Source organism: Lonchura striata, chromosome 4 (genome assembly GCF_046129695.1).
Source record: "Lonchura striata isolate bLonStr1 chromosome 4, bLonStr1.mat, whole genome shotgun sequence".
Lineage (NCBI taxonomy): Eukaryota > Metazoa > Chordata > Aves > Passeriformes > Estrildidae > Lonchura > Lonchura striata.
The window spans coordinates 72,352,114-72,367,144 of NC_134606.1; the positions used below are offsets into that span (position 1 = coordinate 72,352,114).

Consider the following 15,031-nt stretch of genomic DNA (forward strand, 5'->3'; position numbering starts at 1 on the left):
CCAGCTTCTCACACTAGCAGGAGCAAAGCTGAGGTGAAATTCCCATCCAGTACTGTGCAGTCTCCCCTTTTTCTTGCCACAACTCCTGGGAAAGCTGGAACCCAGCTGTGGGATCACACACCTTGCACAGCACAAAAGAAAAAAGGAAGCCAAAAGCTTCAAGGAACCGACTGCCACTCACAGCAGGTAACAAATACAGCACTTGGTTTATTTTTGTTCTCAATTGAAACAAGACTCAGTAGGTTCCTTACCCAAGCACTCCTGAAGTGAGCAGAGACTTGCAGCAAGAAGTCTTCAGAGGTACAGTATTTGTATCATACAGAGTACACAATAAATAACTATCTACATGCCACAGACCTACAAAAAGTTACATACAATGTAAAAAAATACAGTATTTTCTGCTCATTTTTTTTGTTTTAAATTTTTTTCTGTACATTTTTTTTTAATTTACATTTTCATATACACTTTTTGTAAACTTTTGTGTGTTTTTAGAAAACTGAAACCACATAACAGTTATGGACTTACAGCATCACTCTTACCTTTCTAAAGCAACGCTGGCACCTACCAAACAAGCTTTTAGCTTGTTTGCTCCTTCATTTCTACTTTGGCACCACCACACCTCACACCGTTACTCTGAGCTACTTTAGTCTCCTTTAGCCATGTCCTCACCAGGGAGAAACACAATTAGACTGGAATTTGTGCTTTGATAACAAAGTTCAGAAGAAAAACCATTACATTAACTACTTCACCATCACATTTACCTGATATTTTACTGCGTAATTTCAACTTCTCCTGCACTAACTGCTTTACATCAGCATGCAAACAAGTCTGATTATGACTCAATCAATAACATGAATATACTGAAAAACACTACAAGGGTTAAATATTCAAAGGAATGTAGACTTAGCAAGGTTTACCAAGTTAAGAAGTCTAAGCTAATAGCATGGATTGACATGTTAAGATTTGAAACACACTGAAGTATACAATATGAATTTCAGTGTAAAAACATCTGTACTAAAGAAAACATGGAATTACTCCTGGTCACACAATTTATACTATCTCAAAGTGAAAACTATATTGACTATAAACCTCCTGCTTACCACCCATACTCCTGGTGTGAAATAGGAATCCCTGAAGTTTATAAAAGCCAAGCTTCAAAAATTGCTACTTGGAGTACACAACTCAAGACCCTGCTGAAAAGGAAAAGCAGTTTCAGTGTTGGGCCCTTTGGAGAGTAAATCATTCCAGCCTGGCACTATATACACACATACATGCTCCATGTAACCCACCCAGCCACTTGGATCTAATCCCAGAACACTAAGGAGTGGAGGTGCCCTCGAGAGGGACTGCAGTCCCAACTCCTGCTCCAAGCAGGGTCAGCACTGAAATCAAGCCAAGCTTGGGATTCTGTCATGTGGAATCCTGAGAACATCCCAGGACAACAACTGCACAGCTCCTCTTGGGCTTCTCTCCCTTGCTTGACTGAACCCATGGAGCAAGCTTCTTCCATTAACCAAGTGCTTCCCATTTAAGTCTCAGGAAAGCTGCTCACTCTTGCTCCATGCTTCTCAGGCAAGACCCTGACATCAACTCAGGTGTTGAGCTGCTGAGGGTTTTGGACCACCAGGTGCAGAACTACATTCATAGCTGTTGACAACAGAACTGTACAACAACTTTTTTTTTTCTTTTTTTTTTTTTTGCTGATCTGGGGACCTGAAAGAATTTTTCTTTTATTCCTTAAAATTACAACAACAAAAAAACCAAGGCAGGCATCCAAAGCATTGATATACCACAGCAAGTTTTGCCTTAATACAGTTTACAGATAACCATCTCATTTATTATTGCCAAAAAACTCTATGGTGCATTCAAAACTTCAGCCTAATACAATCCAGACTCAGTGCTAAGACCGACAGCTGAGAGTTTGCCACTTGGGTTTAGGTTTGAGTTCAAAGAAGAAGGTGCCTTCCAGATCACTCGGAGGAGAACTGCTAAGGCTTTCTTCCCCGCTGCTCATGTCTTCACAGGAGTCTTCACTAGAAGGAACAGTGGGAAAGGTAATTTTAGCAAAGCACAACCCTTTCAAAGTGGCAAAGTACTCCTCAATCCTGGGGTTTCTCACACACTCTCTTCTGCTGCTAGAAGCAACATCCCGCATCTAAATGCTCCTCAGCCTCAAGCTCCTTAAGCTGAAATCCTAACAAGGCACAATTCTCCCGATGCCAACAACATCCTAGCGATCAAGAAGCCAGTTTTCCAGACAGCAAGCATAGATTCCTTCAGGAGACTGAAAACCTTTGCAAGCCTTCCTTAAAACCAACAGTGCTTCCCCTTACCCAGCCAAGTACCTCTGAACACCACAGTGACAGTTCCCCCTTCTCTCCATGTGCTGAAGGCATATTCTAAGCCCAGCAATATTTTCAGAGCTAGCACTTTTCCCCCAAGTGGCAGCAACTAAGCCATAGTTATACAGAGTTGCCATGACCACTAGAGGAAAAGGAGACTTCCCAACAAATTAAGCAGATGAGTGCTACCAACCTCTCACTTCCATTGAAACATCCACCCTCTGGGATCGTTGGCAACTCGGGAACACTGTAGTAACTGTTTTGTAGGTTTTGGGCTGTACGCCTCGAAACAATCCAAACTAGTTTTTTGTGATCAGGCTTGCAGCATTCAGGAGAAGAATAATCTGCCAGGCATTTAGAGACCAGTTCCCTCCAGTAAAGTAGGTCACTATCACTTATCTGAAAAAAAAACACCAAAAACCCCAGAAGTTAGTCCGTTAACACACAGGCCCTAAGCGTAACTCCTCTCTCCATTTTACTTTCTTGGGAAAGACCTGGAAAAAACATCAGGACAAGACAGAAGTGAGTCATAACTATGATACCTTTGTCAAAGTTGCTTTTAAAGGTGAAATACCAACTCCTACACACCCTCCGGACAAGTCCCTGTGGAGTTAGGTTGTCAGTTTGCCTGTCAGTCCTTGTTACCATTTTTTTTATCACTTCCAAAGGAGAAAAAAACCAAAGGTTATTCTATTTTAAAATGGAATAAAACTTTTTTAAAATTCCATTTTCAAATGGAAGTGAAGTTTTTTAAACTGCTTTAAAACAGAAGAAAAAGTTTAAATCACCATTTTCAAATAGAATAATACCGTACTTTAAGGAACTACTTCCATTCCTTAAGAAACTGAGGTCATTCAATCTGACTGTAAGAGCAACAAGCTGCTTTAGGCCATGAATGGAGGCAGCGTGCAGCTAGAGGCTATGAATCCTATTTTAGTTCATAGGATATCCTGAGCTGGAAGGGATCCACAAGCATCCAAACATCATGGAGTTCAACTCCTGCCCCTGCATAGGACAATTCAACCCATTTCACCCTGTACCCAAGGGCATTGTCCAAATGCTCCTTGAGCTGTGCCAGGCTCTTGTTGACTCCATTCCCTGGGGAGTCTGTTCAGTGCCTGACCTCCATCTGGGGGAAGAACCTTTTCCTGATACCCAGCCTAACCCTCCTCTGACACAGCTCCAGCCATTCCCTCAGGTTTAATTATTCAGACAAAAGGAATAACCAGCCCAGCAGTCCCAGAACAGACTGGAAGTTTCTGCAGAGCACACAGCCAGAGCTGTACAAGTTCAATCAGCTGCCTGTTAAAGCATGCATTGATTGTATACACACTGGGTCAGCAGTTTCTCTGATTTTATACATTTAAGCTTATTTTTAAACTGCTTCTTTCAGCCAAACAGAACCTGTAAGGACACATTTAGGGATGCATTTAAGGGACCCCTAAATGTAACATCAGCCATCATTAACAGCACCAATCCAAACCACTGGAAAACCAACCCAGTGAAAATACACACCTTTGAATGCTTTTGAACACGCAGAAGGATCTCCAATAGCTCAACAGATTTCAGCATCTGAACTTCCAGAGTGAGAAGGCACAAGGCCAGGACAGATGGCTGAAAGGACCAAAAAAACACCACTCAGCACCACAGCCATCACAAACCTAGTCAGCAGCTACAAACAACTGCTTCTACTCACTTTTGCTTTTGAGAAGACTAGACGGCAGTTGCAAGCCTTTAGCTGTGCTTCCAACTTGTCCAGATTCAATACTTCTTTCCTGTGAGACATCCAAGAGAAGAAAGGTCTGCATGAACAAGCATTGCCAGGAAGCAAAAACTGAGGAGCTGCCTCCTCGACAGCCAAGGCTGCAATCACTTCAGAGGGGATTAAAAAGAGCTCAGCGAACACCACCAACTCACCTTTCTGAGGTATGACAGAGTAAAATATTATGGTACAAGTGCAAGAAGGTTAAGGCAGTAGTAGCTTTAAATTCAAAGTGCAACTTTTCTGAAATTATCTTTTCCATCCGTTTCAGGTCGGACACAGTGCATTTACATTGGCTGATCCGGATGATCTCGTGAGCAGATGGGATATTGCATTCCTCCTCCACGACACGGGCGGCCAGCTGGATGCAGCAAACTCCAATGCAAGACAAATGCTTCGGTTTCACCTAAAAACCAGAGCAAGCACCATGAATGCATCCTCCCCCAGCAACACTGGGCTTCAGCACCAACGTGTTTAGAACACCCACAGCTCTAAGACTTGCTGATCTCCACCTAACCTGCTGTCGGCCAGCTCCTACACCTCCCCCAGCCACAAGCACTTCAGCTGGAGCAAACCCAGCTGGCAGAGCCCACAAGGCAGCACCGAGCCGCTGGGGCTGAGGAAGTGAAGTCCCACAGCTGAGCAGCCTCTCCTCAGGTTGTTCCCCACCAGGACACAAATAAGTCGTGGTGGGAACTGCAATTCCCTGCTCCTCCGAGCAGCAGTGCTCGCTCACAGCCCACGCAAATCCAGTCTGAGCCTGTTCTGGGCAGCCCCATCCCTCCATAGCTTGTTCCTGCCCCTGCTCTTCTCTCCCCTCTACCATTGTACGTTTTGTGCCACTTCAAGGCCAGTCAGACCAGAGAACTGATGCAACCTCGTTTTTTCTGCTCATCTAATAATGAGGAGTTGGTTTTGGTCCAAGCTTCCTGCCTTAAAGCAGTACAAACACGATAAAAACAACCAGGAAATGATCACTTGGTGTCCGTCCCAAGACTAAGCTAAGCCTTAGCAGAGTACCCAGAGACAGCCTCTAACGCTTATTGGTTTGTTTCCCTTAATTCCTCTTTCTCCGACATCTACATGGTGATGGTTACAGATTTATGAGAGGAAGTAAATCAAGCTGCTACTTGTCTTTAGAGGTAAAAGGAACTGCACTCAACTCCAGGTTCACAAAGGAGACCTCAGAGCTGCTGCTGAATCAACAGCCACACTTATACCTTCATAAGAGCCAAGAATCTGTCCAGAATGTTGACAGCCAAAACAAACGTTTCAGTTGCAAATCCAAAGAAGTTGGTCAGACTCCAAAGATCTTCCACCTTGGCATTTCTTTGTCTTGGACACAGAGTGTTTTCATTCTATGGCAGAAGAGGCAAAGTCAGAATTAATCTGCGGCAGCAGCAATCGCCGTGTCTTACTCGTTAAATCGTCTTTTATTTAGATCAAACAGAAACAGTTTTTTATTTAAATACTTTATTTCACTTGAATTGAAAAGAAAATAAATTCTGACACTTAGGACTCAAATCACACCCACGGTTCAGGGATTACAGCCAGGTCCTGAGTCTCACTGATGCAAAAGCCAGCACAACCGCATTTCCTACTCTCCCCTTGCTTCTTTTAAGACACATTTAAGACTTACTTAAGTTACCAACTGCAGGCACACACAGTGACTCCTGACCTTAGAAATGACCACACAGCTCTCTGCCTTGCATGTCAATATTTAAGCAACAGCTCTGCTTTCACAACGAACAAGCAGACTTATCTCAGGAATTTTTTTTTTTGTTAAATATTAAGGCTCTTCCCAAAGAACTCACAAGCACCCGAAGGCACATAATAAGCCTGCCCCGAACTCGGTAAGGAACTTTGGTCGTTAACGTGGAGATGTTTATGGTCTATTTACATTTTGCCGCTCAGCACTGAGCGGTTCTGGGTTCATTTCCCCAGACTGCGCCAATGAAAAGCCGGCGCTTCCCTTGTTTGTTAAATCCCACCTCGCCAGCAGCGGCAGGAAGCTTCCCTGACAGAAACAATACACAACCTCTGGGTCCTGTGCTCTAGGTTTAAACAATAAAGACTAACCGACAAGATATTTTGCTTGCCCTGTAGATCACAGCAGGATAAGGTAACGTTAATATCTACAGACAAATACAGAATTAAAACAAAAGGCAAGCGGCGCACACAGAGAGAACAATTAACTTTCCGCAGTAAACGCACATTAAATTCCATTAGCCGGAATTTTCTCTTAAATTTCTGAAATTTTCTTTCTGCCCTGAGGAACCCCCCGACGCCCTCACCCACCTCGGCGGCGCTCTCGATGAGGCTGAGTCCCTTCTCTCGGGGCTGGAACCGCCCCTCCAGCTCCAGATGGAGGTTCAGCTGCTTGAAAAGCCACAGCGCCTCGCTGCCCATCTTCCCTTCCCTTCTCCTCCTTCCCCTCCGCAGCAGGGAAACAAAGGGGCCCCGCAGGCCGGGGCCGAGGGGACACCGGGCCCCCCCCCGCGGCCCTCACCGCTCGGGGAGGGGGAGGCGAGCCCGGCTCCCGTCACCGCGCGGACGGGGGTGGGCTCGGCCGCTGACCCCGCATCCAGGCAGGGCGGCCTGGACCCCCGCGGGGAGCCACGGCACTACCACGGCACCATCCCCAGCCGCTCCCCCTCCGCCCCGGCCCCGCTCCAAGATGGCGGCGCCGCGTCCCCGCCCACGGCTTCTGTTGTCCCGCGCGGAGCGATCCCCGCCGGTGAGGCGGCGCACGGAAGTCAAATAGTCCGCCCCCCGCTCACGCGACCCGACGGTGCGCCGAGCGGTCTCCGAGGTCCGGGCAGGGCGCGGCCGGCCCGCGGAGCTCCAGCTCAGCGGGGAGCGGGGCGGCAGCGCGCTGCCGCGGCGGGGCGGGGCGGCCGCGCGGAGGGACACGGCGCGGGACGCATCACGCCTTTAAAGGGACGCCAGCGGCGCCTCATCCGTTTTGAAAAGACCGCCCAAACCCTCCCGCGCTCGGATTGGCCCGCGTTTCCCGGCCGCTGATTGGCCGGCTGTGGAGCTCTCCCCGCCCCCTTCCCGCCTCGAGCGGGGGGGGGGGGCGTGTTGTTTACCGGCGGCGATTGGCCGCCGACCGAGGCAGGGTCTGTTCTGATTGGCCAGGCGAGTTCTGCCTCCGCCCCGCCCAGTGCTCCGAGCCCTGGCAACCGTGACGAGCCCGCGCGCGCGCGCCCTGAGGCGATGGTGGGGGGGTGGCGGCGCTGACCCTCAGTCCCTCGGCGCCCCCCTGTCCCCACACCGCTCGTCCCTCAGCCCTCCCGTGTCCCACACTGCCCGTCCCTCAGCCCTCCCGTGTCCCACACTGCCCGTCTCTCAGCCCTCCCGTGCCCACACCGCCTGTTGCACAGCCCTCCCGTGTCCCGATACAGGATAAAGATGAACGCTGACCTGACTGGAGCATCCTGAGGATGCTCAGCCCCCGCGGGTCAAATTCTCTGTGTATATCTGTCCTCACATGCTGTTCCTTGAGGGTTCCAAAAACCCGTTTGGATTTAAAACGCCTCCATGTCCTGCTTCAGACTGAGATTTCTGTGCAGCTCAGTGTTGCAGTGGTTTTGGGATGTGCACTTCCAAATTTCCCTTCCTGTGGAATGAATCGAAGGTCCAAAGGGTCAGGAAGGAGGTGGTGGATCAACCCCCCAAGTCAAAGGCTGCATCAAAGGGCTTCTCAGCTTAATGGAGTCCTCAGGACCACATAAAACAAAATAAATCATCATCTGGAGGATGACATCTGCAGTGACATCGTTCAGGTAATGTTTACGGGATGAGTCTCTCAGCTCCAGCCTCTGGTATTCAAATCCCCTTCGCAGTCGCTCCTTTCTTTTCTTCCCCACATTCCAAAGTGTATTGTACTATCACAGAGATGGAGTAGGGATGTTCTTCCTCCTGTAGAACACACACGTTCCAGTTTACCTAAAACAACAAAAGGGGTTCATTTTGTAAGCACAGAGCATGACAGCTCCAAAAGTATCAGTTCAGATACCTGCTTGAACACATACATTCCTTTCCCTTTACTAATTTAAACCTAATAGAACACTCTGAAAAATTATCCCTCACATCTCATGTAGCCTAAGGGGGGAATCTCTTATCAGAGCATGGCTCATTTCCCAGGTTAGGAGAGAGGGATTCCTGTCTCATCTTTGTTCCTCACTTGTTGAAAACAGCTCAGTAGGATCAAGGAGAAAAAAAAACAAAAAAACAAAACACCAAACCCCAATGACCCTTAATATAAGTGATGGACTGCAGCTTTAGGATTAAGAACAGGGAACATGAGTCTGCTCCCTGTGCTGTCTGGACCTAGCAGAACAATGGAGTGTTGTGGGCAAAGGAGGAGTCATCTTGAGGTCAGCGAACAAAATCCATTGTTGTTTTCTATTTTTTCCCTTATGCAGGGAATAATTTTCTTTCAATGTGGCATTTATTTGGGATTCGGGGAAGTGAGAATGTGGGGGAGAGAATGAGAAGTGTTTCCAGCATTCTGAGGAAACACAATTTACCTCTTCTGTAACGTGCTTTACAGAGCAGCAATTCCTTCCTGACATTCTTTGGGAGCCCAAAGATGCACATCCTTTCAAACAGGGATTATTGTGACCAACCTTGCTAAGCTATCTTCCAGTATGGCCCAGCAAAACTAGTCCAGTATGGCCCAAAGCAGCGCCTCAGGAATGGTTCTGGATGGCTAAGAGCTGTGTATTGACTGGCAGGGGGTGATGCAGAGGTGTTGATTGGGCCCTGTGGCATGTGGATTTCCACACAGGATTACAAACTGTGGTGATTAAGGGACACAGAGTAATTAACTCTCCAGACACAGGCATTGTCTGCCCGCTCTGGACACCCACAGGAGGAAAAACAGGGGTCACTTGGAACAGCAGCTGCTTGAGCCACTTATGCAAAGAGCTCCCCTAATTAATCCAAGTGCCCATTATAATGCTCCATACCCCATTATTCTGGTATGGAGGACAGCAGCAGTGCTGACATCTGGAAGGCAGAAGTCTCAGAGTGGTGTTTTTATACAAAATACACATATTAGAAAACACCTATCAAGGCTCCATGTGTACACAAACTGAGAAACTATTTACAGATTCTGTTGCTTCAAGAGCAATGGGATCAATGCCTCGGGGATAAAAGCAATCAAAACCTTGGCATGGGCTTCCCCTCACCAGGCCCTTTGGGAAGGAACAAGTCTAGGAGATGAAATGATTCATAAATCTGTCAGAGTTTAAACCTTGTTCCCCAGACAGCAGCCCCTGAGGGAAAGTGGCATTTGATCCTCTAGTAGTCATGGGAGCGATGTTCCCTCTGGTCCAGCTCCTGCCTGCCCAGAGGAGTGTAATTCCACACCTCTCACCTGGAAATCGAGTTCAGCATTCATAAATAAATTAATTTATTCAGCTTTATCGCTTGCTGCCTATGAGACCAAAGCAGAGCAAGGCATCCCGATAAGAGATTAAACAGAGGTTGGTGTTAGGGTAGAGATTCACTGGACAAACCCAGAGAGGAGCAGTGACAGTGCCTCTCCCAAAGACCACACCCTGAGTTCCAAGCAGCTGCTGGAATAAGGAAAGGAAGGGGGCAGAAAAGAGAAGCCCAGCATACTTGCTTAGGAAAACTCAAGAGCAGAAAAGATTTTGAGGTGACAAAACCCAATGGAAACTTAGTAAGTTTAGGACAGAATTGCTGCTATAATTTAAATAAATCTGCCATGTACTGATAGCACATACTTTGCTTACTGAAAATAACAGCTATTTTATTTATATAAGAACCCCTGCACAACAGTCCTGGGACAAGACTCCCAAGATGAGTTTCCTATAAGAGAGAAGTCCAAAGATCTACTGGGAAACAGTTTCTTTCTTAGAAAATTCCCAGTAGCTCGCATAAAACTTGTAAAGCACAGCTAAAAACCTAAATTGCAGGCAGTGCTAAAACCCTGATTCTTGAAGGAAATTCCAAGCCTTCACTGAGAATTTTCACTGACACAAAAGGATTCTGTTCCAGAAATAACACCAGGGACAGGCCCCTGCCTATTATTTCATGGCTCTGAGCAAGCCCATGTATGCTGTGTTGGGAACCAGAGAATTCCATGATCCCTGACACCAGCAGAGCAGGAGGAAAAGGCTGCAGAGTGAGCTGGCTCTGTGCTGAACCTGATGCTCTGCCTGAGTTGTCATGGAGGCCTCTCTCCACACAGAGCTGGAAAGATCCAGAAAGCGCTCAGGAGCAAACACAGCACAAGTCCAGTGCAACCTGTTTTTTTAGGATCATCAAATCTCGTTTTGGAGGGTTTGGAAATGGCTCTGGCATGAGAAGAGGAAGGAGGAGCCTTGCCCCCAGTGCAAACCCTCACGTAAAGGCAGCACAAAGGAAGGCACTCCTGGTGACCTCACCAGGGCCACAGCAACACCACCTGCAGTTTTGTTGCTCATGGGCTGTAGCTGCCCCACCTTGTTCAAACTTCACTCTATGGTCACTGAGAAACAGGAAGGAAGCAGGAGATACTCCAAATCTGTGACACACTCAGAACTTGCCCAGTGACTACAATTATTCATGATTTCTGTGGGGGGTGGATGCAGGTCCCACCCTTTGTCTTAGTCCTGGCTGGCTCCCACTCCAGCTACTGTCAGAAACCTACACTGCATCTCCAGGCCTAATAAAATACGATTTCCTGATGCACATACCCACTTTCTGCAGGCAGCACCTGAACAGCAGCTGGAGGTGCAGCCCCAGTCCTGCTCCCACTGGGAACCTTCCAGGGAACCTTTCAGGAGCCCAGGGAATGCCATCAAATGGCAATGCTCTGCCTTCAGTGCAGGTTAAATTGTCTGAAAGGCAGCTATGTGTTTCAATAGCCTCCTGCTTGTCCAAGCATGACCACAGAACCAGCAGTTGGCTCAGAGGCCTCCTTTAATAACCATTTATTACTGGAAGGTGCATTTAATTCACTGTATATTTTTGTCACTTACTTTAAGTGGGTTCTTTTATTTAATTGACAGGATAATTCTAGGCAGTGTTGTACTTAAGGCTTTGGAAAGTTTTGTTGGTTTTTTTTTTTTTAGAAAGGTGGTTCTGCATAATTTCAGGAGGCGTTTTCAAAATCACAGGGATTCTGCATAAATGGAATTTAAATTAGTCATTAAAAGTTAAACCAAAGAAAAAAAATAAAGGCAGTCACCTTCCTGCCTGTAGAACTAGGCAACTGCTGAGTAAAATCATTTGCTAGGAAGCATTCAGCTCTAAGGACTGTATATTGTAAATTTATTTTATGAATTCACACTTATTTTCCAATTTAACACTTCCCTTTTCCATAAAAGATGGGAAGCCCTTAATTATCTCACAGAATACTCCTTTCTCTCCTTTCCCAGGCCGTCTTAAATTCTTGTATGTCTATTACTAAAACTGAGATCTTGGGACAATGTCTTCTATACTTTGTACAGGGATAATCACTAATTATGAGATGGCATCAGCCGGTATATAATTCTCTTTATCAGCCAATACAAACACAGACTATCACAGATGGAAGGATTTTTCCAACTGCAAATGTGAAAAATTTCAGTCCGGTGGATCAGTTGTTCCTACTGAAATAACAGGCAGCTGGAATTCTGGAAGTCTTGTGGAGTCTGCTGACCTTATCCTTGTGCCAGTAAGGAATATTCCATTTCCCCCTTGCTTTCCAAAGGACAACCTTTAGTCATTTCACTCCACTGGGGCATAATGGGCTGCTCTTATTCCCCCGTAATTCACACTCCTGTTTCACGAGACAAACTGTTCTGTGAGGGATGAACAGAGATGCACAGATCTCCACGCCCAGCCCCACAGATGTTTCCCAAGGAACAGCTGCAGGAACATTTCCAGCATAGTTCTGTCTCCATATTCCGCATCCAGGCACGTTTCACTCACACACTCTTGCCACTTGCCAGAAGAAATAACTCAGACAGACCTTCTCAGATGCACCGGCAGCCAACGTGATCCTAATCCACACAGAGAAGTGCCAATTATCCATTGGGAAAGGCACATCTACGACCAGCACAGCAACACTATTCTTTTCGTAAGGTTATAAACTCCTACAGTGCTGATATCAACTCCCCAGGACACAAAACATCCAGTTATAAATATTGATCTCTACAGAAAAGTGTAGCCACAGCCAGGAAATTAACAAGAACTGCCTCTTAAAAACTGAGAAATATCAAGGAATTTTTATGCTTTGGAAGGGAAAAATGGAAGAAAAGCTGTATTCCATGACACCCCTCTGCCAACACTGAGAAGGTAAAACTGGGAATGCTGCTAAGGAGGAGGCACATTCGTGTCGCTGTTGGTGTTCTTGCACGTTCTGACACGTATTTCCAATTAATAACCTATTTTCTGGGAAGAATGACAGATTTACTGGTGGGACCCCCAGGGTGAAGGGGACAGTCTGAAGATATTACTGTCACCAAGTTGAGTGAAATAGAACTGGAACAGAACACGTTCCAAAGAGCAAAGCAAACGGCAGGAAACAGCAGCTCTGGTTGAGAAAATTACATTATGGGGCTGTTTATTTAGTAAAACTAAATCAGGTAAAAAGGTTAATTTAGTGTCTGCAGTTCCCCTCTCAGAATTAATCACTGAGTGAGGTGAAAGAGGTGCTTCATTTGCTAAATGTGAGCAGGTATTTCACTGTTCTGGATGAAAGCAGAACTGTGTCCTGGTGCTTAGAGGAGCTCCATGCTGGAAACAGATAGGAAGAAAATCTTGCGCAGCTCAGAGAAGGGCTTGTTTTCCTAGTAAATAATTTAAATTCCTGCTGGTAGGAAGAGCAGGGTGGCAACAGCTACACAAAGTCCTGAGAGGCCGTGGAGATGCTCCACTCGAGCTGACACTCCTGTCATTCCACTGATGGTGCTTCCTAAGATCAACAGCCTTCTTTAACAGCTGCATGCAAAGCTACCTTTAAGCTCCCAAAAATGAAGGAGACTGCATCTAGTTTCCTTTTTTCCTGTGCCACATTCTTCAGGAATACCAGTTTTGGGGGGGGGTTTAAATTTTTTTTCCCTAAAGGGCAGCTAATTATTGCCTGTAGGAACAAGCACAGCTGATGTACTCATAAGGTGGAACAGCCTAATAATTTGTATATACTGATTTCCACGCAACTTAGTCGGAAAATCAGCATTCCATAGATTGATTCATCGCACAAATAAAAGGTGAAGGTTTTCCAAAAACTACTAGTGCTTTTGTATAATTTGGTTTTCACAGAGACGAGACAGTTCAGTGCTTAAACCTGTTTCATTCCTCTGGGTGAGTTCCTTTGTGCTGGTAATTTTTCCTTGACAAGCGCTTACTCCCTGGAAGCTGAGCAAAGCCTTGTCAGGCAATTTCACCATAAACCATGTTTGTAGGGTTCTCCTTGTTTCCTCCTGCTGCTTTCCCCAACACTGCACATTTGCAAACTGTCCCTCTCACAGAGAAAATGGAGTTTAACTTTCATTTCAGCTTCTGGAAAATCAAGAAGCCGTCAGAGTCTGTGTCCCTTACTTATTTCTTTTTAAGGTTTTGTTTTTTTAAACCAACATCAATATTGTCTCCTCTGGGCTAATCAAAGGCATGCTTGCTACTTGAAGGATCACAGGTTAGCAATAAATATTGTTAAGTTATGTAATGGCTGGAGTCAAAGCACAAACACAGTGGTAACTACAGGGGTTGCTGGACTTGTTCTGCCACAGAGGGAACCCAAACAGTTGAGCTGTTATTTTTATTTTTATTTTTTTGCAATTTATTTTTATAAGCTTGCATGTTTGCAGCCCCTTGGGATATTCAAATGATTCATAAACTATTTTAATGCAGCCTCACAACCTGCCTGACACAATGGTGAATTTCCCTTTGCACTGAGGCTGCTGTGTGCACGTAGATTTGAACTCCCCGAGCTGAACTTTGAGTGCACCTAAGTTGGGTGGGTATGAAAATTACCAGTAACCTTTGCATCCCTGCTTGGCAGGGACCTTAAAGATCATTCCAGTCCTACCCCCTGCCAATCCTATCCCAGGCTGTTCCAAGCCCTGTCCAACCTGGCCTTGGACACTTGCAGGGATCCAGAAGCAGCCACAGCTTCTCTGGGTAACCTGTGACAGGGCCTCCACAGCCTCACAGGGAAGGATTTCCTCTAAAATCCCATCTAACCCTTGCCTTTCTTGTCAGCACGAAGCCCTTTTGCCTCTTTGCATCTCTCCCTGCAAAAGAGGCCCAAACACGTGGAGTTCATGCTCCATCTCCTTCCCAGCAGTGCCACTAAATCCCTTGGTTGTGGTCACTGCCACAAACTACCACTGGGATTTGGGAAAACTGCCACAGACTTCTTAAACACTGACTCTTAGGCAACGAGTCCCAAAAGAATTAGAATAGAATTGGGAAAGCCAGATAAAATTCCACCAGGACTTGCCCTTCTCTACGCCTTCTAGAAGTCATATTCTGTTTCAAGATAAAAATTAATAAAAATGAAAGGGAGCAGCACATGACAGGCTTGGATTTGAAAAACAGTTCATTCACCCTGAGCATAGGGAAGCTGCTGCAGCAAAAATAGCCTTTTATTTCAGTCTTATATGTTACTAGGGAAAGGGTTAAAAAAAAGCTTGAGATGGATGAATTTTTAGCGAACTGCTTCAGAGTTAATTTGCTGGAAAATGAATAGAAAAAAAAATTGTGTTCTCTCTCGGTGATTTATGTCACTGTGCTTATTATCTCTGGAGGAAATCCTCCTTTGTGTGCTGTCTGAACAGCCAATAACTAGAGATTCTGGAAGGAGTTTAAAGAAAACAATTTGCCTTTGCTCTGAACTTCTTGCTTTTATCTCTTCATTTCAACCTCTGGTGGTGCAGCAAGATTCTGACACTCATCACCGTGCCAGGATTTGCATGCCGAGTAT

General features: G+C 46.0%; 1 protein-coding gene across 1 annotated transcript; it reads right to left on the reverse strand.

Moving 5' to 3' along the window:
• Positions 1-1,815: 1,815 nt before the first annotated feature.
• On the reverse strand, positions 1,816-6,594 carry CCNG2 (cyclin G2). Its single transcript, XM_021531583.3, has 7 exons — positions 6,403-6,594; positions 5,325-5,462; positions 4,260-4,510; positions 4,039-4,117; positions 3,858-3,956; positions 2,536-2,741; positions 1,816-2,033 (listed from the first exon to the last, which is right to left on the reverse strand). The coding sequence occupies exons 1-7, from the start codon at positions 6,511-6,513 to the stop codon at positions 1,901-1,903; spliced, it is 1,017 nt and encodes a 338-aa protein (XP_021387258.1). The 5' UTR covers positions 6,514-6,594; the 3' UTR covers positions 1,816-1,900.
• Between the last annotated feature and the right edge of the window lie 8,437 nt (positions 6,595-15,031).

Coding starts and splice junctions, on each gene's coding strand:
- CCNG2 (XM_021531583.3), bottom strand. CDS start 6,513: ATGGGCAGCGAGGCGCTGTGGCTTTTCAAGCAGCTGAACCTCCATCTG. Junction 2,742..3,857: donor GTGTTCAAAAGCATTCAAAG/GTGTGTATTTTC, acceptor TTTTTTTTTCAG/ATAAGTGATAGTGACCTACT. Junction 2,034..2,535: donor TGTTTCAATGGAAGTGAGAG/GTTGGTAGCACT, acceptor TGTTCCTTCTAG/TGAAGACTCCTGTGAAGACA.